At 35.2% G+C, this 25414-nt stretch overlaps 3 protein-coding genes and 1 long non-coding RNA gene across 23 annotated transcripts in view; 2 read left to right on the plus strand and 2 right to left on the minus strand.

The window, feature by feature from the left end:
- Nucleotides 1–160: 160 nt before the first annotated feature.
- On the plus strand, nt 161–2216 carry LOC137488453 (uncharacterized). 2 transcript variants are annotated; one of them, XR_012394797.1, is made up of 3 exons: nt 161–327; nt 1531–1667; nt 2110–2216. It is a non-coding gene; the product is annotated as an uncharacterized lncRNA (long non-coding RNA). The 2 variants fall into 2 exon arrangements; XR_011007484.2 differs by lacking the exon at nt 161–327 and having other exon boundaries at nt 1081–1667.
- dus3l (dihydrouridine synthase 3-like (S. cerevisiae)) lies at nt 2155–13886 on the minus strand. The gene is made up of 15 exons (NM_200674.2): nt 13831–13886; nt 12513–12593; nt 12181–12418; nt 10400–10963; nt 9152–9226; nt 8951–8992; nt 8706–8858; nt 7838–7954; nt 7643–7708; nt 6845–6955; nt 6157–6253; nt 5862–5937; nt 5183–5371; nt 4205–4333; nt 2155–2509 (listed from the first exon to the last, which is right to left on the minus strand). Exons 2-15 carry the CDS (start codon nt 12563–12565, stop codon nt 2437–2439), a joined length of 1983 nt encoding a protein of 660 aa, NP_956968.2. The 5' UTR covers nt 12566–12593; nt 13831–13886; the 3' UTR covers nt 2155–2436.
- A 529-nt stretch (nt 13887–14415) lies between these two features.
- On the minus strand, nt 14416–21878 carry mterf1 (mitochondrial transcription termination factor 1). 2 transcript variants are annotated; one of them, XR_012394781.1, is made up of 4 exons: nt 21797–21878; nt 19582–20041; nt 15121–16344; nt 14416–14745 (listed from the first exon to the last, which is right to left on the minus strand). XR_012394781.1 is itself a non-coding variant. In XM_003200502.5 (3 exons), the coding sequence occupies exons 2-3, from the start codon at nt 20039–20041 to the stop codon at nt 15704–15706; spliced, it is 1101 nt and encodes a 366-aa protein (XP_003200550.3). In that variant the 5' UTR covers nt 21797–21878; the 3' UTR covers nt 14416–15703. The 2 variants fall into 2 exon arrangements, 1 of the variants encoding a protein (XP_003200550.3); XM_003200502.5 differs by having other exon boundaries at nt 14416–16344.
- Nucleotides 21879–22677: 799 nt separating this feature from the next.
- akap9 (A kinase (PRKA) anchor protein 9) overlaps nt 22678–25414 on the plus strand; it is a 142647-nt gene continuing 139910 nt past the window's right edge. For 12 of the 18 annotated variants that reach the window (XM_073931264.1, XM_073931278.1, XM_073931271.1 and 9 more), the window contains exons 1-2: nt 22678–22882; nt 24346–24413. In XM_073931264.1, coding sequence (XP_073787365.1) covers nt 22786–22882; nt 24346–24413 — 165 coding nt within the window. In that variant the 5' untranslated portion in view covers nt 22678–22785. Of the gene's footprint in view, nt 22883–24151; nt 24239–24345; nt 24414–25414 lie in introns of those variants that run through there. The other 6 variants (XR_012394772.1, XM_073931274.1, XM_073931275.1 and 3 more) reach the window with 1 other exon arrangement.

The raw sequence follows: 25414 nt of genomic DNA on the forward strand, positions 1-25414 counted from the left end.
TATATTTTTAACAACATTATAAACAGCCAGATGTTATGAATAAATCTATAATATTAAAATAATAAACTATTAACTTTGACTTTTGCGCAAAAAAAAATCAAAAGCTCTGCATCATGAGTGTGTTTGATGCAATAATAATCTGTGTGTTTTAATTGAACAGTAAGGGCTGTAAAAAGGAGACCAGATCACATCAGACTGACCTTACATTAACATGAGTGAAAGATCTGCATTTATTTGTGCCTTACATGAGGGTCCTGCGGTCAGAAGTAAAGGGCGATGGACATCCTCTCTTCAAAGGCAGGAGCAGAAGAGCGGATTCACGCACAGGTTCATTCATTTTCAGTTGCTAATAATCATCACTGTATGTTAGAAATCACAGCTGAACACAGAGATGTGAAAATTAGAGACAGGAGGAATATTTAAGGGTCACGCTTTACAATGACGGTCCATGTTAATGAATTTTTTAGCATGATATTAGCATATTTAAATTTTTGCTAATGCATTATTAAAATACAAAATTGTGCTTGTTAATACACTGAGTTAAGAAGAACTAGCAGTTAATGACTGTATATTTATTAATGTTAAAGATGAATAAAGATTGTAATAAATGTGTTGTTTACTGTTTGTTTATGCTAGTAAATGCACAGCTGATGGAATCTCATTGTAAAGTGTGACCATCAAGTCTTTTATGATCACTAATGGAGGAAAAATATGATGAAAATGCCAACGGACCCAGCCAGGACTCGAACCAGAGACCTTCTTGCTGTGAGGCCACAGTGCTGACCACTGAGACACCGTGTTTCCCTTTTTACAATGTAATAATCATATTTCTTTATATAGCACCTTTCCAGGGCTCAAGTACACTTAACAATAAACAAAAATACAGAACAGGCAGACAATAGCAAGCAATATTTATATATTATTATTACAATTTGTTTTCACGTGTCATGGTGGGTAGCACGATCGCCTCACAGCAAGAAGGTTGCTGGTTCTAGCCCCGGCTAGGTCAGTTGGCATTTCTGTGTGGTGATAAATTGGCCGTAGTGTACAGTACATGCATGAATGCAAGAGTGTATGGGTGTTTCCCAGTAATGGGTTGCAGCTGGAAGGGCATCCACTGTGTAAAACATATGCTGGATAAGATGGCGGTTCATTCCACTGTGGTGACCCACGAATAATAAAGGGACTAAGCTAAAAAGAATATTAATGAATGAATGACAATTAGTTTTCAAATTAAAATCCTATTTTTTTTTTTTCCAAATTTCATTGGTACAATTTAATAACCAAATATTAACATTTAGTATTTTGCTTCTCAAAAGGAAACATTTCATCATTAATCACATTTTTAAAGTAGATATTTGAGGAGCTGTGGAAATAATGCGAATAAAGTATGGTGTCAAATGTGTTGCTTTATTATTTGAATAAACTGATAAATGATTGAAGAAATGTTGTGTTTTATTATTATAAACGTGTTTTAATGCACTCTGTTATCTTTAGATTGTATTTTCTTTTTACTGCATCAACTCACAGATCCAGTACAATGTTAAAGAAGCAGTCGATTCATGTTTACATGCATTGTGTGCGACTGAGAAAGACTTGTGTGAACTCCGCCTTTTACAGTAGCCACGCCTCTGACATCAGTAGCCCCGCCCAGATGCAGCACACAGGTTTGTATCACAACTATTAATCATTGTTTAATAAGAGCACTGTAATAAGATGACTGAATCTGTGAGCCTGTGATGCATCTGCTTTATATTAAGTGGTCCTAATATGTAAACAATGTACTTACTGTATAAATGCATGATTTTATATAGTGCTTATGCTTTATTCAGTACATGCATGTCATTAATTCATCATTCATTTCTGTCAATACATTGTTGACTCATTTCTTTACACTATAACCCATCATTAAAGCTACCCATACCACCAAACCTGACCCTAACTTCACCCTTGGAGTGCTCTAAGTAGCACATTATGAAAACAGAAAGTACATCATATTTATTTTTTAATGTAGTTAAGGCCACTTAATATAGAGTAGGAGCAATATGATTTCTATTAATGACAGTAATGTCCAACATGCCTAGTTTTAATGTGTGTTATTTTTGATAGAACATTTGATCTCTTCAAATCTCAGGCAGTAAACACAAACAGGAGTCATGAGTGAGTATCTGACTTTATTCTCCTTCATAACATCATCAGTGAAGTTTCTACTGCAATGAATACAGGGGAAAACGAATATGAAAGGCCACGGTGGACAGTTCCAGTTTTATTTATTATAAAACATACAGCATTCATATCTCACTGCTTAAACTCAATAAAATGAAATGATAATAGTAGCTTCAACTCAAATCATGAATCATATTCAAACTAGATTTAAATAAAACTACAAAAGCACTTTTGTTCTGTTATTCTGTTCATTTTCCCTGCAGCCGGTCATCATTTATAAGCGTTGGCTTTGTGTTTGGGCAGGAAACTGAAGTTTTTAGGCACCGGCCCCAACAACATCTCACTGCAGATGGAGAAAAGAAGCGAATATAATGTTAGTGTCGAATGCTGGATTCTGATTGGCTGATGGTCACTCACAGGTGTTTGGTAATTGTCAGATAAAGGCACAGCTAAAGTAGTTCTGGCAGATTTAGAGTGCATTAGAGCTCCATATCACTCCGCTGAATGATTTGCTGCTTGATTCTGATTGGCTGATGGTCACTCTCAGGTGTTTGGTAATTTTCAGATAAAGGCACAGCTAAAGTAATTCCTGCAGATTTAGAGTGTATTACAGCTCCATATCACTCCGCTAAATGATTTGCTGCTGCATTCTGATTGGCTGATGGTCACTCTCAGGTGTTTGGTTAGTCAGATAAAGGCACAGCTAAAGTAGTTCCAGCACATTGAGAGTGTATTACAGCTCCATATCACTCCGCTGAATGATTAGAGATATTTCACAGCTACAATAGTCAGAAATCACATCAGAACACAACAGAAGGAGGAGATGTGTAAGAAACTAGTGCTAGAGCTGCACAACTGTTTCAGCATCAATACAGCACTGTGTGCATTCACAATAGTCTGTATTACAATTGAATCTGTATTATTATTACTGACCAAAATTTGAAGACACTCATGATTTGTTTATGATTATGGGTTTTGGTAACTATGAAATTACCAAAACAGTTATTATTTATGAGTGTTTCAGTCAATTTTTAACTTTAAGGAAAGTTGATTGCGTTTATGTATATATGTGATGAGACTACATGCTGTTATTTTACATTAGATTATTAAATTTGTGTATGTAAATTTTGCTAGACTTCCAGATAATCCTATAGCACTGTGTATTTTATTTGTACAGTATTGTTGCTCTACTGTATTACTGAATATTGGTTTGTTATATTTTATGTAGATGCACTCCCTTACAAAATCAGCCATGTATCGAAAATCATTCATTCTTTCCAAATAGTTCATCTGGTGAAATTATATTCAATATCGCAAAATATATCGTCAAAACATTAAATATCACAATGTAAGGATCATCATGCAGCCCTAACGCCCTTTTCACACGGGGCTTCAGCGTCAACGCTTGACTGAGGGCGTGTCTGAAGTTGGGGCTGAAGTGATCGCCGTAGCTGCGTCAGCCAATGAAATCCAGTCAGCAATAGGCCACTGTCTGAGCTGGTGTATTTGCATACAGCGGTCTGATTGGCTGACGCTTCCGTTGGTGCTTGAAAAGTTGAGCTAGTCCCAACTTCTGCAGCGAGCAACGCCTCTGAAGCGCTGCCGACGGATCCACAATGCAGTTCGGCAACGCCTGACATCACCTATTCAAATTGAATGGGAAGCGTTGACGCTGACGCCCCGTGTGAAGGGGGCGCAAGTCTTACACACAGGAGCAGTCTGACATTTGCCAAAAACCTGACAAATAAACTCCAATGCAACATAGTAGAGCAGTGATCACCTGCGGGATGGGGGATTATTACTAAATAAGGCATTGTTTTGTAGTAATTCATCTTCAGATTTTCCCTACAGCATTGTTTTCCCCTGTAATGAAGTAATTGGTGTATCTAATCTACTGTTTTGCAATAGCACGCCTGATTGGACTTTTAGAATGAATAGGCTGGATATACTCCACTCTGCTGACACACAACTGTGTTTAAACCCCTTATTAATGTCATGTTTGCATAATAGTTGCCCTTTAATAAGCCTGTATTGTCACCTGATCTGGATCCAGTCGTCCACATGTTGGCTGGCCATCAGAGTCTCCAGGTAATCTCGACCCATGTAGAACGGCGGCCGCTCATTGATCCTCTGCGGGACTCGCTCTAGCAGACCCACAGGAATATACCTGCATATACACAAACACCAGAACACTGAATAACAGGCAACACGGCGTTCAGGAAAACAAGACACGACTCGCTTATCTCTGTAGGAACTCGGATTTGAGTTGTATTTATTCTGCATGTGCAAGATTATTCGTCCTCCTGTAAAATGTTTATTATTTTTAAGTAGTGCTGTGATAATTGTAATTAATTGCATCCAAAATAAAAGTTTGTTTTGACATAATATACATACATAAATGCCGGAATATATTTGAGAAAATGTTTATGTATGTTTAGATATAACAATAAATATAGGATACTAATTATATATACACATTTAAATACCTCTGTAACCAAATAGTTTTGTTTCCATGTGTGTGTGTGTGTGTGTGTGAGTGTGTGACATATACATAATAAATATATATAACACACACACACACACACACACACACACACACATAAGTGAAAACAAACTTTTATTTTGTAAGTGATTAAGCGTAATTAATCTTTTCCCAGCACTATTTTTAAGCAATGTTTACATTTTTCACAGTTTTTCCTATTATATTTTTCTTCTGGAGAAACTCTCATTTCTTTGAGTGGCGCTGAAATGTTAAAAATATTAAACCTTTTTTTGCTTTTATCGCTGTGGTCAATATTATTCGCCCCTTCAGCAATATTAGTGTTGGATTGTCTCCAGAACAAACCACTGTTATACAATGACTTGCCTAATTACCCTAACTTTACCCTAATTACCCTAGTGAAGCCTTTACATGTCACTGTAAGCTGAACACTAGTGTCTTGAAGAATATCTAGTCTAATATTATGTGCTGTCATCATGACAAAGATAAGAGAAGTAAATGTCCGTGTGTTCTGACCTGCACAGGAAGGAGAGCCACTCCAGCAGGAAGTTGCGTGTTTTCTCCACACCCTGAGTGTCGGAGCCCCAGTGCTCCAGGCCGAAGTGTGTGAAATCCCGCAGGATGTCCAGACGCTCGGTGGAGGAGATATCCCAGTGCCGAGTCTCCTTGATCTCAGTGAAGAGCCACGGTTTGATCAGCGCTCCTCTGCGAAGACGCAGGTAAAACACGGCAGATTAAGAAAAATACAGAGCCTAAAATATGACAAAACAAGCTGGATTTTAATGACTGACAATCGTAAATTTAATTAAACTGAATATTAAATGCAGTAAAAAATAGTGCATTGAATATTGAACATCTGACATGTAAACAGTACCAATGACGCAAAATCAAACTGAACGCTTAACATGTCTAGTTTTCATATCTGCTGACTGACAGATATACATTACTGAGCAACGGTTATTTAGTCATTTACAATAAGGACACTCAGAGTTGTATAGCATTACTTTGCTACAGCAATCAACATGTAAAACGTATTTTTTAAAATATTTTTGTTTGTTTTTTGGAGGCTAAATTAAAATACCACCGAACTGCCCATGCTACTTTAGAGTTTGAGGCCTACTTTAGTAATATTGTCAAAAAATATAGTCAATATTCCTCAAAACTGACAGCTGTATTACACAGATGATGAGCTGACCTGGCCACCATGATCCCCGACACTCCTGTTTCTCTGGCCTTCATGGCATCTTCATATGACAGAATATCACCGTTACCTGTAGAACACACACACACACACACACACACACACACACACACACACACACACACACACACACACACACACACACACACACACACAAACACACACACACACACACACACACACACACACACACACACACAGCGAGTCAAGCTAAAGTTCAATGTTTATCTTCAGTCTCTCTCTGTGTGTGTATGTGTGTGTGTGTTTGTGTGTGTGTGTGTTTGTTTACCGAACAGCGGCACTGGAGCGGCGAGCTGCGCACACGTGTTGATATAATCCCAGTCCGCCAGTTTGGTGTATCGCTGCTCGCGTGAGCGTCCGTGCAGCTACAGAGAAAAACACCACCGTTATCATACTTGCACATTTTAAAATGAGTTATTTAATTCCTATTTCTACATTTGCTGTAAATTTGAGTTTAGTTTTAGCTCATTTCATTCATTTTAGTTTAGTTTTTAATTCATGAACATTTATATTTCGCTTTTATTTGTTTAGTTTTAGTAACTGTAATTGCTGTTTAGATTTAGTTGGTTTTATTAATTAGTTTTAGTATTTTGTGAACAAATTTCTGTTCAGTTTTAGTTATTGGAGTTGATCAGAGTGAACAGAACATGCTTGTAACAGCTTGTGCAAAACTCCGAGTGATGAAAATAAAATAAGTTTGAACAAACCCGAAATACAAAAAATGAAAGTAAAAATGATCAATAATTAGAACAAATTTCTTCATATTAAAGATCATTGCCTAGTTTACTTTTTTTAGCACATGAAAAAATGCATGTATTTGTAAAAGTGCACCTACAAGTCAGATTTTACACTCTAGAATAGGCTTATTACTTCCAAAATGTATTATTTTTATAATTATTATTTTTATTATCGGTATATTTTGTTAATTATCTGTAATTGTGTGCTGCTCTTGGTACCGTGATGAGTGAAACGCCCCACTTCTTCATCTCGGGGATCAGCTTGTGTGCGATGTTGCTGTTCTGCTGGACTCCTGTGCGGATCTTCACTGTTAGAGGAACGTCCAGCACCTGCAGAACAGCACAACACTTACAGCTGAACATCATCATTCTCATCATTAATCCAGAGGGCAGATTCAGCAAATATTAACTCTCGTAACGCAGTAATTTGGTAGAATCTGTTGTTGTATTTCAGGTCTGTTTGGACCTGATAAATTGTAAAATTTATTTATTTTTAATTTATAGTTTAATTTATTTTCATTGATTCCTGAATACTGAAACATTTCATCATATATTTGATGTAGTGACTTTTTCAAATAAGCTTTCTCATCAGTTTAATAATAATATATGTTATATATCATTTATATAAAATATTTAAAATAAAAATATTTTAAAAATGCATACAATTTTATATCAATTTCCCAATACTGATGAAAAATTTGATTTGAATAAATCACTGCATTGATAACCCCATTGGACTTAATGAAAATAAAATAATTTATACAGCTGCATTTGTTATGAGGGGCTGCAACAAACATGTGATTTCATTTATATTTTCACTTCACTTATAATTTCTTGATCATTTTCACAGATAGCTTCCTCTCTGAGAGTATTTTCATTGATCTGGTTGCATCATGTGAACGATCACTGATGTTCAGTAATGCAGTTCAGTGCTGAGAGTCACATGTTACACTAATAATAAGATGAAACAGAGTCTGTAAACAGTAATAAGTGATGACGAAGACTCTGTTCACTTACTGAATTCATCCCTCTCACAATCTGCTCAAACTTGCTGGTTCTGGTCATGAGTCCACATCCGCCACCCTGCAAAAACAAACACAACACACACACACACACACACACACACACACAAGGGGTCATATGTGTAAATAATAATAATGTGTGTTCTTTAATACAGATTATAAATCCTCGCAGCCTTTTTCTGTAGATTACCTTCTTGTAAACGAGATCGATGGGGCAGCCGGAGTTTATATCCACAAAATCCACATCGATGTTCTGGTTGAGCAGCTCGGCACATCTGGTCATAGTGTCTGGAAAACATCCTTCCAGCTGCAAAAACACATTCACATCACCACAAACACTCATTTACAACGAACACTTCTGTACAGCTTTATTCTGATAACACACACTAAACTTCACACTTTTATTTACTTTTTTTAATGGATTTTTTAAGATTTATTTTTTGGGCTTTTTGCCTTTATTAGATAGGACAGAAATCAGACCGTAGGCGAAGTGGGAGACAGAGGAGGGGGGTGGGTTTGGGAAATGTCCAAGAACACAGCTTCTTCAAACTAGTCAACAGCACATTGATGATCATATAACAACACACTGCCACTGTACATCTAGATGTTAAATTTGAAGAGTTATCGGTTATCAATATTGGCCAAAATTTCCAAATTCATGCGTCCAGGCATAGATTTAAAGAGTTTCTGTTATCGATATCGGCCAAAATTTCCATATCGGTGCAGCCGGACGTAAATTTGTAGATTTATCGGTTATCAATATCAGCCAAAATTCCCATTTAGTGCATCCAGATATAAATTTACAGAGTTATCGGTTATCGATATCGGCTAATATTTCCATATGGGAGCATCCAGACTTCAATTATTAGTTATCAATATCGGCCAAAGGGTATCAATATCGTGCATCCGGATGTAAATTTAAAGAGTTATTGGTAATCGATCTCAGGCAAAATTTCAGTATCCATGCATTCTGGACATGAATTTTAAGTTATCGGTTATCGATATCAGTCAAAGATTGTAGCATTAAAAACATTGATATTAGCATGTGGTAGTTGTACCTGAACACCAAACAGGTCCTCTGAGGCATGTCTCTTCAGAAGAGCCCATTCAGACGCCTGACCCTGCAGCAGATTAGTGCACATGGCCATCTCTCCACACGTGATGTCAGCTCCGAACCGCTTGCACACACGCCGGAACGGCAGATTTCCACACTGCAGCACAACACACACACACCGTGAGCTGCCAAAACACACTTCATCAAAACACACTGACGTCCCGATTAATATTAGAGGCAGGAGTTTACCGTAGTAAGAGGAGCCAGATACAGCTTGTCTCTGAAATCCACCTGAGATGAGGGAGGCAAATAAAAATTCAGATGCAAACCGGTATATAAAGATCTATCGACATTGAGTAAAAAATATAGAAAAAGTCACATTGCATATACAGTATGTCTCATATTAACTATCATGCTGAACTGCACGGTTACATGCAAATTATGACACACCTGTTTCTTTTCACAGGGTCTCAGTTTGATGATGTCGGCATCAGTAATGGGCCCAATGGTCTTTATAGGAGGAACCTGCAGTTCACAACACATTTACATGATCAGCAAACTCAATCCAGAGCCTTTCTGAAGCAAAACCGCTGTATGTGTCATGCACTGAATAATCGATATCGGCCATAATATCCATATCAGTACATCCAGACTTAATTTTGAAGACTTATTGTTATCAGTTTCGGCCAAAATGCCCATATCGGTACATCCAGAATGAAATTTAAAGAGTCGTCGGTTATCGATATCAGCCAAATTTTTCATACTGGTGCATCCAGATATAAATTTAAACATTTATCGGTTATCAATATCAGCCAAAATGTCCATATCAGTGCATCCACACTTGAATTTGAAGAGTTATCGATTTATTGGTTATTAATATCAGCCAAAATTTCAATATCTCTGCATCCAGACTTAATTGGTTATAAATATCGGCTCAAATGTCCATATCTCAGCATCCAGTCTTCAATTTAAAAGGTTATCAGTTATCAATATCAGCCCAAATGTCCATATCGGTGCATCCAGTCTTCAATTTAAAAGGTTATCAGTTATCAATATCAGCCCAAATGTCCATATCGGTGCATCCAGACTTAAATTGAAAGCATTATCGGTTATCAATATCAGCCCAAATGTTCATATCAGTGCATCCGGACTTCAATTAAAAGCCTTATCGGTTATCAATTTTGGCCCAAATGTCCATATCGGTACATTTAAGCTTAAATCGAAAGTGTTATCGATTATCAATATTGGCCCGAATGCTTATATTGGTACATTCAGACTTAAATTGAAAGTGTTATCGGTTATCAATACTGGCTCAAATGTCTATATTGGTACATTCAGACTTAAATTGAAAGTGTTATCGGTTATCAATACTGGCTCAAATGTCTATATCGGTACATTCAGATTTAAATTGAAAGTGTTATCGGTTATCAATACTGGCTCAAATGTCTATATCGGTACATTCAGACTTAAATTGAAAGTGTTATCGGTTATCAATACTGGCTCAAATGTCCATATCGGTACATTCAGACTTAAATTGAAAGAGTTATAAGTTATTATTACTAATAATTTTTAACTAAATCAATGAACAATAGTGCATTATTCTGCTTATACTACAGTCACCACAGCTAAAGCCACTGTTAATGTGTTCAGATGTTTCAGACAAGTGAACTGAGGTTTAGTGAGTGATGCATATTTCACCTGTGTCTCTCGTCTATTGGCAGAATCAGAACCGTTTTTGCTTGGATCTTCCACACTTTGTCTCTGATCTTCAGTATTTTTGCTCTGAATGTTGGCGTTTTCTCTTTGGTTATTAGTTTGTGTCTGATCTTCAGTATTTTTGCTCTGCTCATCAGTTTGTTCTCTCTGTTCTTCATGTTTTTGTCTCTGATCTTCATGTTTTTCTCTCTGCTCTCTGCTGTTGTGTTCAGGTCTGGGTGCGCGGCTGATGCTCTTCAGAAATGCGTCTGCTCCGGGGAATCTCTGCTGTTTTTTGCGCAGGCGTTTCTGCAGCTCCTTGTCCAGCAGGTTGGTGGTGTTTTCTCGGCCAGCAGAGGCTCTGTACAGCTCCGTGTTCACCATGTTCTTCAGATCGGCGCTGGTGTGTGCTTTAGCGTAGCGGCAGGTCAGGCCATACGGACACTTCCCCAAGGTGTTGAAAAGGTGACACTGATCACCCAGATCCGCAGCTTTCGTGGACAGATACTCGCTCACATCATGCAGAAAGCGACACTTCTCACCATACGGACACACAGAGTCTCGCTCCTGGAGGACACACACATACAGGAAAACCATGAAGCCAGATTAGCTGGTTAGCAAGTCAAGTTTCAGTTTAGTTTGCACCAATCCAGGGTTTTAGGTAACAATTATGTTGCTTGGCTTAAATCATTCTTTGTCTGGCAGGCCGGTTATATTCTGGTTATGTTCTGGAAATATTCAGCTTGACTTTAGGCTATGTTCAGGTTATATTCAGCTTATGCTCTAGTTATATTCAGGCTATGTTCAGGTTATATTACGGTCATATTCTGGTTATATTCAGCTTATGTTCAGGTTATATTCAGGTTATGCTCTAGTTATATTCAGGCTATGTTCAGGTTATATTATGGTCATATTCTGGTTATATTCAGGTTATGTTTTGGTTATATTCAGCTTTTATTCTAGTTATATTTAGCTTATGTTCAGGTTATATTCTGGTTATATTCAGGCCATGTTCAGGTTATAATCTGGTTAGGCTCTGGTTATATTCAGGTTATGTTTTGGTTTTATTTAGCTTTTATTCTAGTTATATTCAGCGTATGTTCTGGTTATGTTCAGGTTATATTCTGGTTATATTCAGATTTTATTCTGGTTATATTCAGCTTATGTTCTGGTTATATTCAGATTATGTTCTTGTTTTGTTCAGGTTATATTCAGGTTATGTTCTGGTTATATTCAGCTTATGTTTTGGTTATAATCTGGTTATATTCAGGTTATAATCTGGTTAGGTTCTGGTTATGCTTTGGTTATATTCCGCTTTTTTTCTAGTTATATTCAGGTTATGTTCAGGTTATAATCTGGTTATATTTAGGCTATGTTCAGGTTAAATTCTGGTTATATTCAGCTTATATTCTGGTTATATTCAGCTTATGTTCTGGTTATGTTCAGGTTATATTCAGTGTTTGGATTATTCAGGTTATCTTCAGGTTACATTCAGGGTTATCTCAAGTCGCTCAGAACTCCCTAGCAACTGGATATCAACCACATATGACAAGTATCTCTTTAACTCTACAAACAGTTTCAAATATCAAACTTTCAGAACGACTTCAAACTTTCAGGCTCGACTTTCTCAAGCCAACATCAAGGTGCATCTCAAACTTTACCATCCAGTTTTACACTGTTAGCTCCTGCATTAACCAACAGGAGTTTACTGCAAAACCTTTCCGAAACAATGAATACGAATAAGCACGTTTGTAAGAGCTGATGCAGAAGAGTGTGTTGCAGACCTGAATGATGGAGGTGCAGAGGCGTTTATCCTCATAGGTGTGTGGTTTAACATGCGGTCTGCTTTTATTCTGTCCTCTCATCTTTATCTTCTTCTTCTCCTGTTCTGCTGTTTCTCCTTCATTCTCCAGCCGGATCTTCTTCTTCTCTGGTTCTCCTCCATCTGGATCTTCTTCATTCTTCTGACTCGAGCGGCCCGACGACAGGAACTCATGAAACTTCTCTTTACTGGTGAGAAACCTACAAAACACAGATGATGTGTGTGTTAAACTGCAGATGATGAATAACAGCATGATTAGAATGTAATATATAATATAATGTAATGTATCTGTACTGTGATTTAATGGCGGCGGCGCCTCTTTCAGCCTCCAGCACTGTAGAGTCCATCATCATAACACAATCCTGACCCAGAAACCTGGACAAAAATCATATAGTCATATTTATTATAAATAATATGAAAGTAATTGGACATACTGTATCATCAACATATTCATAATATCAGCACTTTAAAGAGGTCATCTTATCATAACATGTGAAAAAACTGTGTGAATAATAAAAATTGAGTGTTAAATAAAAATAAATACATTTAAAATATTTGATTATCATAAACTTACAATTAAAATAAATAAATAATTGACCAAAACGTGATTAACATTAGATTAAAACTAATAAACATTACATAAGAATATAATAAACTAATTAATAAATAACAAAAATCGCCTAACAGTGCAATACTATAGTTAATGGGCAATTCTAAAAGACAAGATATATTAACAATTAACACGTCTATATTTATATTTCCACCAAAATAAGTTGTTTCTCACAAAAGAAATATGAATATATACAGATTATTTTTATGCAACGATGAAATATGGACGACGAAACCTGCAAAAACAATAAATATGTAAAAAAATTAATAAATCCACAAAATCCCTGCATAAATAAAACAATAAATAAATAAATATGCATATATATATATATATATATATATATATATATATATATATATATATATATATATATATAAAAATAAGACCACTAATTCCTGCATAAGTAAATACATTTTTCCTAACATCCTGGCAATTTATTTATTTATTAATCTGCTATCACTTTTAATTATTTATATATTTATTTATGCAGGAATTTGTGTATTTATTTATTTGCGTGTTTATTTATGGTTTTGTTTATGCAGGAATTTTATGGATTTATTTACTTATTTATTTAATTGCGTAATTGTTTATTTATAGTTTTATTAACGCAGGAATTTGTAGATTTATTCATTTACTTATTTGCGTATTTGTTGTTTTATTTACGCAAGAACTTGTAGTTTTATTTATTAATTCATTCATTTATTTGCGTATTTATTTATTTATTGTTTTTGCAGTTTCGTCCTCCATAATGAAGATGATCGTATGCATTTATAAAACTCAAACCCCGTCATAAAAGTATCTGTGAGGCTCAGAGGAGGAACAGATTATGAGAAATAATGAAGTGCGAAACAGCGATTCTTCAAACTAACTGCACAGATCCACAGGATTAAAGGGTTAAAAGTGCGTGACAGTCGAAAAGAACGATGAAATATCGCTCTCACAACCGCTCTAACATCACTTCATGTTCATATCTGATCACAATTATTGATCATCATCGCTCACCTGCAAGTAAGTCCTGTATCTGCACATGTAAACCACAGCGGAGAAACTGCAGGAAGAGTCCGGGCGGAAACAAGAACTCGCGCAGGACAGTTCCGCGCATGCGTCATATAAAACCGTGTATTTGATTTATTCTGTATATTGATGACTGTGTACTATTAAGGATATAACTCTTCATAACTTCATAAAAATATGCTAATATTTGCAGCACAAAGGTGCCTTATTTTTATTTTTTCAAAACACATGTCTTTGATTAAAAAAAGCTGCAATCTAAATTTGTAACAAAAAATTATAATTAAAATATTTGTCTATATGTGTGTGTATATATATATAGAAACAAGCTAATATGCATGTATAATAAGCATTATTACTCCAGTTTTCAGTACTTATGAACTTTCAGAAATCACTGAGGATCTGATGATCAAGAAATATCATGAATATAAAAATATAGAAATGTTTATTTATGATAATGCATGTTTAAAATAGGACACTGATATACACTGTGATGCTAAGCAAACAAAAACTACGAGTATTTAGTATTTACTCCAATTTAAATGCCGTAAAATGAACTCAAGAACCCAAGACAAGTTTAAAAATATAAAGATTTAATGGATTTAAACAAGTTATTTACATGTTTTCAAGTGTATCTCATTTACAACTGCTTATATTAATCATAAAAATACAAGTACATCCATCATTTGACCAAACAGGCTACATCTGATCCAAGCAAATCACTTTAGACACAATTTTGTGTTGATTGAACACACATAGGGATTATTTAAAGGGACAGTGCACCCCAAAAAAACATTTACTCATCCTTTGTTTAAAGACTTACATTTTTAAACCCTTTACTTGTTCCAAAACTGACTTTTTATACTGTTGGACACATAGTAGGATAGATTAAAGAACATCAAAAACCTGTAACCATTGACTTCCATAGCATTTATTTTTTTACCATGAAAGTCAATGGTTACAGGTTTTCATCATTCTTCAAAATATCTTATTTCAACAGAAGAAGAAATTAATAAAGGTTTATAACAATTTGAGGAAGAGTAAATAGTTCTCATTTTTAGATGCACAGTCCCTTAGAGAGCAGAGTTTAAAGAATGTCAAAAATCGGTAACCATTGACTTCCACAGTATTGGTTTTACCTACTATGGAAGTCAATGGTTACAGGTTTTCCTTAACAAGTTTTAAAATATTCTTAAAAAACCTTTAACTTTAAACATTTTTTAAACCTTTTGCTTATTTTATCACAACACATATGATGATATTTTGAAGAATGTCAAAAACCAGTAACCATTGACTTCCATAGGATTACCTTTACCTGGTTACAGGTTAGATGTGCTACATATTTATGTGTACTGTCCCTTTAAGAACAGAAGTGACCATAATGGAGCTCCATACAGACACTTTTATGCACATTTTGTCCATGTGTTCTGTCTTTATAATTCATTCTCCAGTCTCCTCAAAAGAATCTAGCGTTACTATTTAATTATTTTGCACAATTATTAATCCTTTATTTTTTTTGAAAGTTTTAAACCTTTTGTAAATCTTTTACTTGTCCCAAAACTGCCTTTTCATCTGTTGAACACATAAGAAGATATTTTGAAGAATGTCAAAAACCGGTAACCATTGACTTCCATAGTATTAGTTTTTCCTACTATGAAAATCAATGGTCACAGGTTTTCAGCAGTCCTTAAAATACCTAAAATATTTAACAACATAGTTATATTTTGAGTTCAACAGATAAAACAGCATGAGTGAACGAGGAAAATTAATTTTGTAGATGTACTGTCCCTTTAAGAGCAGAAGTGACCACAATGGATCTCCACACAGACACTTTATAAGCACATTTAATCCTCATCCTCCATCTTTACAGCTCATTCTCCAGTCTCCTGATCTTCTCCTGGAAGCGTTTGTTGCTCATATCCAGCACTGCGATGCCCTGTTTCTGGAAGTCGTAGTCCAGCGCTCGGAGCTGCTCCAGCCTCCGCCTGATGTTCTCCACACTGAAGTCCAGCACTTTGGGTTTGAGGATGAGCTGCTGGATGTTGATCCCAGCGTCCAGAAAGCAGTCCAGCTTGGTGTTCAGCAGCTGCGCAGACATGAAGAGCACCAGTGAGAACTTGAGGATCATCTTCCTCAGATCTTCCTCTCCGCAGCCTAGAGATCGCAGTTTCAGGCGCAGGTTCTGGAAGTTCTTCTTCAGACTCTCGTGGGACAGGTCCAGGATCAGTGCGCCGTGGCTCTGGAGGAAAACCTGCGCCTCAGAGTCACTCAGCTTCATCTCGCTCAGCAGGAAATCCACATTGGCTCTGATGCGGTTGGTGCTGCGGATGAAGATGTAGAGGTTTTTGGAGATGATGATCCTGGCGAACTCTTTCTCGTTGTCTCCGCCCAGACTAGCGCAGACGCTCTGCAGGAGCTCCACCATGTTTCTGTTGAGCGCCACGCTGTTGGAGAAGGTGCGTGGAGCTGTGGTCAGCAACCGGTGGAGGTCTTTAGGAGTAATACCTGCAGGAGACATGCAGATATTCAATTATTCGATATATGGGATGATGAGCACACAGAATATTATTATATATTTGCATTTATTCAACAGATCACGGTAATGAGCATGCACAATATTGTTATAACATATGCTGACATATGCTGATATTCAATAATGCAATATATGGTGATAATGAGCATGCACAATATTAATATTAGACGTGCTGATATTCATGCATATATTTAATTATGCAATAATTCACAATAATGAGCATGCACAATACTGAAATGAGATATTTGCATACATTAAATAATTTAATATATCATGATGATGAGCATGCCCAATATTGATATTAGACAAATGCATATATATATAATTTATTTTATGGTGATGTACACAATATTATTATGAGATTTATCCATATATTCAATAATTCAATATATTGTGATAATGAACATGCACAATATTGATAATAGACATATGTATAACATCAATAATTCAATAAATGGTGTCAAGGAACATAATATTAATATTGTGCATGCTCATTATCACTAGATACTGAATTATTAATCATTGGAGATGTGTAATATTAATATTGTGCATCCATATTATCACTAGATACTGAATTATTAATCATTGCATATGTCTAATATTAATATTGTGCATGCTCATTATCACTAGATACTGAATTATTAATCATTGCATATGTGTAATATTAATATTGTGTATGCATATTATCACTAGATACTGAATTATTAATCATTGCATATGACTAATATTAATATTGTGCATGCTCATTATCACTAGATACTGAATTATTAATCATTGCATATGACTAACATTAATATTGTGCATGCTCATTTTCACTAGATGCTGAATTATTAATCATTGCATATGTGTAATATTAATATTGTGTATGCATATTATCACTAGATATTGAATTATTAATCATTGCATATGTCTAATATTAATATTGTGCATGCTCATTATCACCAGATACTTAATTATTAATCATTGCATATGTCTAATATTAATATTGTGCATGCTCATTATCACTAGATACTGAATAATTAATCATTGCATATGTTTAATATTAATATTGTGCATGCTCATTATCACCAGATGCTGAATTATTAATCATTGCATATGTCTAATATTAATATTGTGTATGCATATTATCACTAGATATTGAATTATTAATCATTGCATATGTCTAATATTAATATTGTGTACGCATATTATCACTAGATATTGAATTATTAATCATTGCATATGTCTAATATTAATATTGTGCATGCTCATTATCACCAGATGCTGAATTATTAATCATTGCATATGTTTAATATTAATATTGTGCATGCTCATTATCACTAGATACTGAATTATTAATCATTGCATATGTCTAATATTAATATTGTGCATGCTCATTATCACCAGATACTGAATTATTAATCATTGCATATGACTAATATTAATATTGTGCATGCTCATTATCACCAGATACTGAATTATTAATCATTGCATATGTTTAATATTAATATTGTGCATGCTCATTATCACTAGATACTGAATTATTAATCATTGCATATGTCTAATATTAATATTGTGCATGCTCATTATCACTAGATGCTGAATTATTAATCATTGCATATGTCTAATATTAATATTGTGCATGCTCATTATCACCAGATACTGAATTATTAATCATTGCATATGTCTAATATTAATATTGTGCATGCTCATTATCACTAGATACTGAATTATTAATCATTGCATATGTGTAATATTAATATTGTGTATGCATATTATCACTAGATACTGAATTATTAATCATTGCATATGACTAATATTAATATTGTGCATGCTCATTATCACTAGATACTGAATTATTAATCATTGCATATGACTAACATTAATATTGTGCATGCTCATTTTCACTAGATGCTGAATTATTAATCATTGCATATGTGTAATATTAATATTGTGTATGCATATTATCACTAGATATTGAATTATTAATCATTGCATATGTCTAATATTAATATTGTGCATGCTCATTATCACCAGATACTTAATTATTAATCATTGCATATGTCTAATATTAATATTGTGCATGCTCATTATCACTAGATACTGAATAATTAATCATTGCATATGTTTAATATTAATATTGTGCATGCTCATTATCACCAGATGCTGAATTATTAATCATTGCATATGTCTAATATTAATATTGTGTATGCATATTATCACTAGATATTGAATTATTAATCATTGCATATGTCTAATATTAATATTGTGTATGCATATTATCACTAGATATTGAATTATTAATCATTGCATATGTCTAATATTAATATTGTGCATGCTCATTATCACCAGATGCTGAATTATTAATCATTGCATATGTTTAATATTAATATTGTGCATGCTCATTATCACTAGATACTGAATTATTAATCATTGCATATGTCTAATATTAATATTGTGCATGCTCATTATCACCAGATACTGAATTATTAATCATTGCATATGACTAATATTAATATTGTGCATGCTCATTATCACCAGATACTGAATTATTAATCATTGCATATGTTTAATATTAATATTGTGCATGCTCATTATCACTAGATACTGAATTATTAATCATTGCATATGTCTAATATTAATATTGTGCATGCTCATTATCACTAGATGCTGAATTATTAATCATTGCATATGTCTAATATTAATATTGTGCATGCTCATTATCACCAGATACTGAATTATTAATCATTGCATATGTCTAATATTAATATTGTGCATGCTCATTATCACTAGATACTGAATTATTAATCATTGCATATGTCTAATATTAATATTGTGCATTCTCATTATCACCAGATATTGAATTATTAATTATTGCATATGTCTAATATTAATATTGTGCATGCTCATTATCACCAGATATTGAATTATTAATCATTGCATATGTCTAATATTAATATTGTGCATGCTCATCATCACCAGATATTGAATTATTAATTATTGCATATGTCTAATAGTAATATTGTGCATGCTCATTATCACTAGATACTGAATTATTAATCATTGCATATGTCTAATATTAATATTGTGCATGCTTATTATCACCAGATATTGAATTATTAATTATTGCATATGTCTAATAGTAATATTGTGCATGCTCATTATCAACAGATGTTAATATTCTGAATGTCAGCATGAGTCTATCATCAGAGAAACTCTGACAGCCTGACCTAGAGACTTGAGAAAAGTGATGTTCTCCTCCAGGTTCTTGTTGTCGCTGGAGCGGAAGAATGACTCTGGGGATCTGGAGAGGATCTCCACCATCTCGCCGTCGCTCTGGAAGATGCTCCTCCAGAGGCTCCAGCGCTCCTGCAGGTGTTTGCTGGAGCGAGTGATGCATCGTGGGAAGCGTGAGATGATGCTGGCGACGGCGGCCGCGTCTGCACCTTTGCTCTGCAGGAAGCGGGCGAGTCCCTGCTCATTGGTCAGCGCTCGCTTCAGGACGCCCGGGTGCCGTCTGCGGGCCGAGCTCAGGTCCACACCCAGGCTGGACAGGCTTTCCAGAAGACACTTGTTCTCCGCTGCTGGATCCACATTCTGGGGACTGGAGCTGCAGAGGCGAGACGCTACAGGAAGCTGAACACATCTTCTGACGGACAACAGGAAGTAGAACATCTGCCTCTGTGCCATCTGATGACCAGAGGAAATACTCATTGATTCAGTCATTTTCATTCAGCTTAGTCTCTTATTTATCAAGGGTCACCACAACGGAATGAACCGCCAACTATTCCAGCTTATGATTATGTAGCGGATGCTTTGAGCTGCTGAAGATAATGTCAGCATAGACTAAGAGGATTATAGATGTGGAGTTTTAGGAGGTGAACACCTTAAATAAATAACTAATTAGATTGATTGAGACAGTTCTGTAGAGGACTGAATCATGAATTAAACACAATAAACAAATAACAAGCCTAAATGAATATAATAGATGGATTCATGTAAGTCACAGAGTATTTATGTACAGAATTAAATGATGAAATCTAAAATAATTCTGTTGTTTCACTGTGTAAAATGAATCTTACAAAGATAAAAAGGGCAAAATCTACTTTGTGAAAACTTTAAACATTAATAAGTCAACAACAGCTCAGTGGTGTCACACTGTGGCCTACTGTTAGATCAGGGGTGTCCAAACTCGGTCCTGGGGGCCGGTGTCCTGCATATCTTAGTTCCAACCCCAATCAAACACACCTGAACAGCTGATCAAACTCCTTCTAGGCATACTAAAAACCTCCAGGCAGTTGTGTTGAAGGAAGTTGGAGCTAAACTGTGCAGGACAGCAGCCCTCCAGACTGAGTTTGGACACCCCTGTGTTAGATGGTTGTTGTTATTTATTTGCTTGTCATATTTTTATGTGATGTTTATTAATCTAATGTCAGTCAAGTTTTATTTATTTATTTAAATTATTTTATTTTATTTTAACATTTAAATGTTATTTATTTTAGTCGTTTGTCGTTCATGAATTTGCCTATTTTATTTATATTAATATTTATTTTGAGTAATGTTTATTTTAGTCTTAATAATTAATATTTATTATAATATAAAATGAGGTGGCTCAGTGGTTACAGCAAGAACGTCACTGGTTCAAGTCCTAGCTGGGTCAGTGTGTGTTTTTGTGTGGAGTTTGCATGTTCTCCCCGTGTTGGTGTGGGTTTCCTCCGGGTGCTCCGGTTTCCCCCACAGTCCAAACACATGCGCTATAGGGGAACTGATCAACTACACTGACCATAGTGTATGAGTGTGTGTGTGAATGAGTGTTTTCCAGTACTGGGTTGCATCTGGAAGGTAAAACAAACTAAAACATGCTGGAATAGTTGGCGGTTCATTCTGCTGTGGCGATGAGTAATGATTGAATTTGTAACTTTATGGCATATTTATTTCAATACACTTCATTTACATGTAAACAAACCGCTTTTAAAAGCCACATTTTATAAACAGTTGTCTAAGTGTGATTAATCAACTCACAAAGTATGAAATGGGTTAATTAATGACGTGTTTTCTCCTGATTCTCCTCAATGCGCGCACTGATTTTGATCATTATAAATACCTAATAATGGTAAAAGCAACTTAATATCGACCAGCAGCATTACATTTGTCATCGAACATCTATACAATGAATTAGACGCTCCATATATGTATAAACAATACCAATAACCCTTCTGTGTGCACAAATAAAGTCGTTTATAAAGCGCTTTACAGAGATCGTAAGACTGTAAACAGAAAGTGGATGTTTATCTGCTGTTATATCGCAGAATAAAACTCTCCACGCGGATCTACAGCTGTAAACATAGAGGCTTCTAATTTTAGCATGATGCCTCCTGAGTACTGCTCGCTGTTTGCGTGTTTATTTCAAGAAACTGTAGTAAAGAACACATTATTATGACCTACCAGATCCAGACACGCGTGCGCGCTTCCCTGAGTGTAGAGTCACAGCGCCTCCTGCAGACCTGGAGAAACAGCGACACTGCACTCCACACGGCGGCGCTGCAGGAACACTTATACCGCCAGATATATATATATATATATATATATATATATATATATATATATATATATATATATATATATATATATATATGTATATATATATATATATATGAACATATATTAATGTTTTTAAATTCTATCTGTCTGTCTGTCTGTCTGTCTGTCTCTCTCTATCCATCGATCCATCCAGCTATATATGAGTTTTCTCCTTGTGATGGCAGATGTGTGTGTGTGATTGTGTGTGTGCAACACTTGAGATGTCCACTCCAGCACCGCTCTCCATATGTGTCTGATGATCCCGTCTCATGCATAATTCACTCACACACACACACACACACACACACACACACACACACACACACACACACACACACACACACACACACACACACACAGAGATCCATTTCATTGAATAGCGTATCTGAGACACACACACACACACACACACACAATAATATAATGTAAAAGAAATAATATCTAGAGAAATAAGTCTGTAAAATAGGCAGAAATGTGCAGGGTTTCTATAGCGTAATAAACACCAGACAATACAGCACTGCAGACTATTACACATGTGCAGAAAATACACGTTAACACAATTTTCAAGCTTAAAAGTTGATAACAAAGATCAAGATCCCATGATGCAGCTCAAAAGCAGAAATAAATGAGGAAAAATGAAAACCTGAATCATAAACTGTGGAAACTGTAAATTCAGGGTAATTTGGCACAGTGTGGTCTCCGGTGCAGCTCTCCACAGGTGTTTGAGTTTCTGAACCTGATCCTGTGCTGAATAATTGACAGGGGAAACGAACGCTCAGCGCTCCTGGATCTCCTCCGAGCATCAGAAACAGCATCAGACTCCACAGGTGGAACTGAAGCTCACAAACTGAAGGATGTCCAAGAGAAGATGGGTGGAATTCAAGATCAGCCAAACCATCAGCTGCTCAGCTCCGGTCAGCCGCAGGAGTAGACCTGCATGTCCATCTCCAGGTAAACCAACATCTCTGCTGCATATGCTGACCTCAGATCAACAGAGCGTGCATGATGTGTGTGTATGTGTGTGTGTGTGTGTGTGTTTAAGAGTTTCTTCACTGATGCTTTTTTAATATATATTCAAAAATAATACAATATAGGGATATATATAATCACTGTATAGATGTCTCTCACTGATGATTTTTAATATACAGCTAAAATAGTGCAATATAGGGCTATATATACTGTATAGATGTCCTTCACTGATGCTTTTAAATATATAGGCAAAATAATACACTATAGGGCTATATATATATACTGTATAGATGTTCTTTACTGATGCTTTATAATATATATGCAAAATAATACAATATAGGGCTATATATGCTGTATAGATATTTTTCACTGATGCTTTTAAATATATAGGCAACATAATACAGTATAGGGCTATATATACTGTATAGATGTTATTCACTAATACTTTTTGATATATAGTCAAAAATGATACAATATAGGGATATATATATATATATATATATATATATATATATATATATATATATATATATATATATATATATATATATATATATATTCACTGTATAGATGTCCTTAACTGATGCTTTTTAATATACAGGTAAAATAATACAGTATAGGGCTATATATACTGTATAGATGTTCTTTACTGATGCTTTATAATATATATGCAAAATAATACAATATAGGGCTATATATACTGTATAGATGTTCTTCACTGATGATTTTTAATATATGGGCAAAATAATACAATATAGGGCTATATATATATACTGTATATATATTATTCAGAGCTAATTTTAATATATAGTCAAAAATAATACAATACAGGGCTATATATATGTAGTGTACAGTTGTCCTTCACTGATGCTTTTTAATATATAGGCAAACATAATACATATTATATATTGTAAAATACACTTTTACTATAAATTAATATCGTACTTTTAATGTGGGATGTATTTACTTTTGCAATTTATTTCAGAAAATATAAAAAATGACCTTATATTTACCTCACATCAGTCATTTACAGAGCATAAACATCGCATTTCATTCACAGTTGCCTCATATTTACATCTATTTTACCTTATTAGACACGAGCATAAAAATGAGCCTCAAAGGCAAAGCACTCATCAATTATTTACGCATTCATTATGCTCATTTAAAGAGTAATCACCATTGTTTATATAGTAGTATTTGCAGTGTCAGGCTTGTGCGCGCGTCATGACGTCACCGCGCCGCTTGTCTCGTGTGTTTACGTGGAGAAACATGGCGGCTGCTGTGACAGCAGCACAGCCCGAATAAAACACAGAGTAAAACACACAGCCGATCACGCAGGTTGACCGTCCGATGCCAGCAGCCCGCGCTCTTTAGGCGGGTGTGTGTCTCTGTCTGTCTGTGTGTGTTTGTGCCGCTTTTATGACGCTCGTGTGTCCGTGTTTAAGCCGCAGGAACCGCACAGATGATGGAAGACGAGGAGCGACAGAGAAAACTACAGGCCGGCAAAGCCAAGGTGGGATTTACCTCATTCTTACCAATGTGCTTTCGGCGTGCTTCAGGTTTAACGCACATTTACCTCATTATCGCTGTAGTTTACCTCAGAATTGTCAAACTCCCATGTGAGATTCAGAGTACTGCTGTTATTTACCTCAGAAAACAGCTGACATCTGTTATCTGTCACCCATTTACCTCAGGTTTACCTCACTTCTGTCTTTGATCATAGTGATATACAGTGATAACTGTAATCAGTCACAGATTTACCTCATAATTAACCATAGTTTTACCTCACTTCTGTGAATTATCAAAGAAAGTATCTCACTTCTATGATCTGTTACATATTTTAAATCAGATTTACCTCTCTGTTGACTGTACACAGCATCATTTACTGCCTCTTTTACCACAATTTTACTCACATTTACCTCAGTTTAACCTCACAGCAGTTATTTACCTCAGAAAACAACTGACACATGTTATCTGTCACATATTTACCTCATTTTTACCTCAGGTTTGCCTCACGTCTGTCTGTTGTCAAAGAAAGTAACTGACATCTGTTACATATTTTAACTCTGATTTACCTCAGTATTGACTACACAGCATAATTTGCTGTCTACTTTACCTCACTTTGACTTATATTTACCTCATTTAACCTCACAACTGTTCTTTACCTCGGAAAACAACTGACATCTGTAATGTATTACACATTTACCTCAGGTTTACCTCACTTCTGTCATTTACCATAGAAAATAAGTGACAACTCTAATCAGTTGCATGTTTTAAATCAGATTTACCTCACAATTGACTTCACAACATCATTTACTGGCTTTATAAATCTTAATTTTACCTCACTTTGACTAATATTTACCTCGGTTTAACCTTACGACTGTTATTTACCTCAGAAAACAGTTGACATCTGTAATTTATCACACAGTTTACCTCAGGTTTACCTCACTTCTGTCCATCTTCAAAGAAAGTAACTGACATTATATATTTTAACTCAGATTTACATCACCGTTG

This window comes from Danio rerio, chromosome 19 (assembly GCF_049306965.1).
Source record: "Danio rerio strain Tuebingen ecotype United States chromosome 19, GRCz12tu, whole genome shotgun sequence".
Taxonomy (NCBI): Eukaryota; Metazoa; Chordata; class Actinopteri; order Cypriniformes; family Danionidae; genus Danio; species Danio rerio.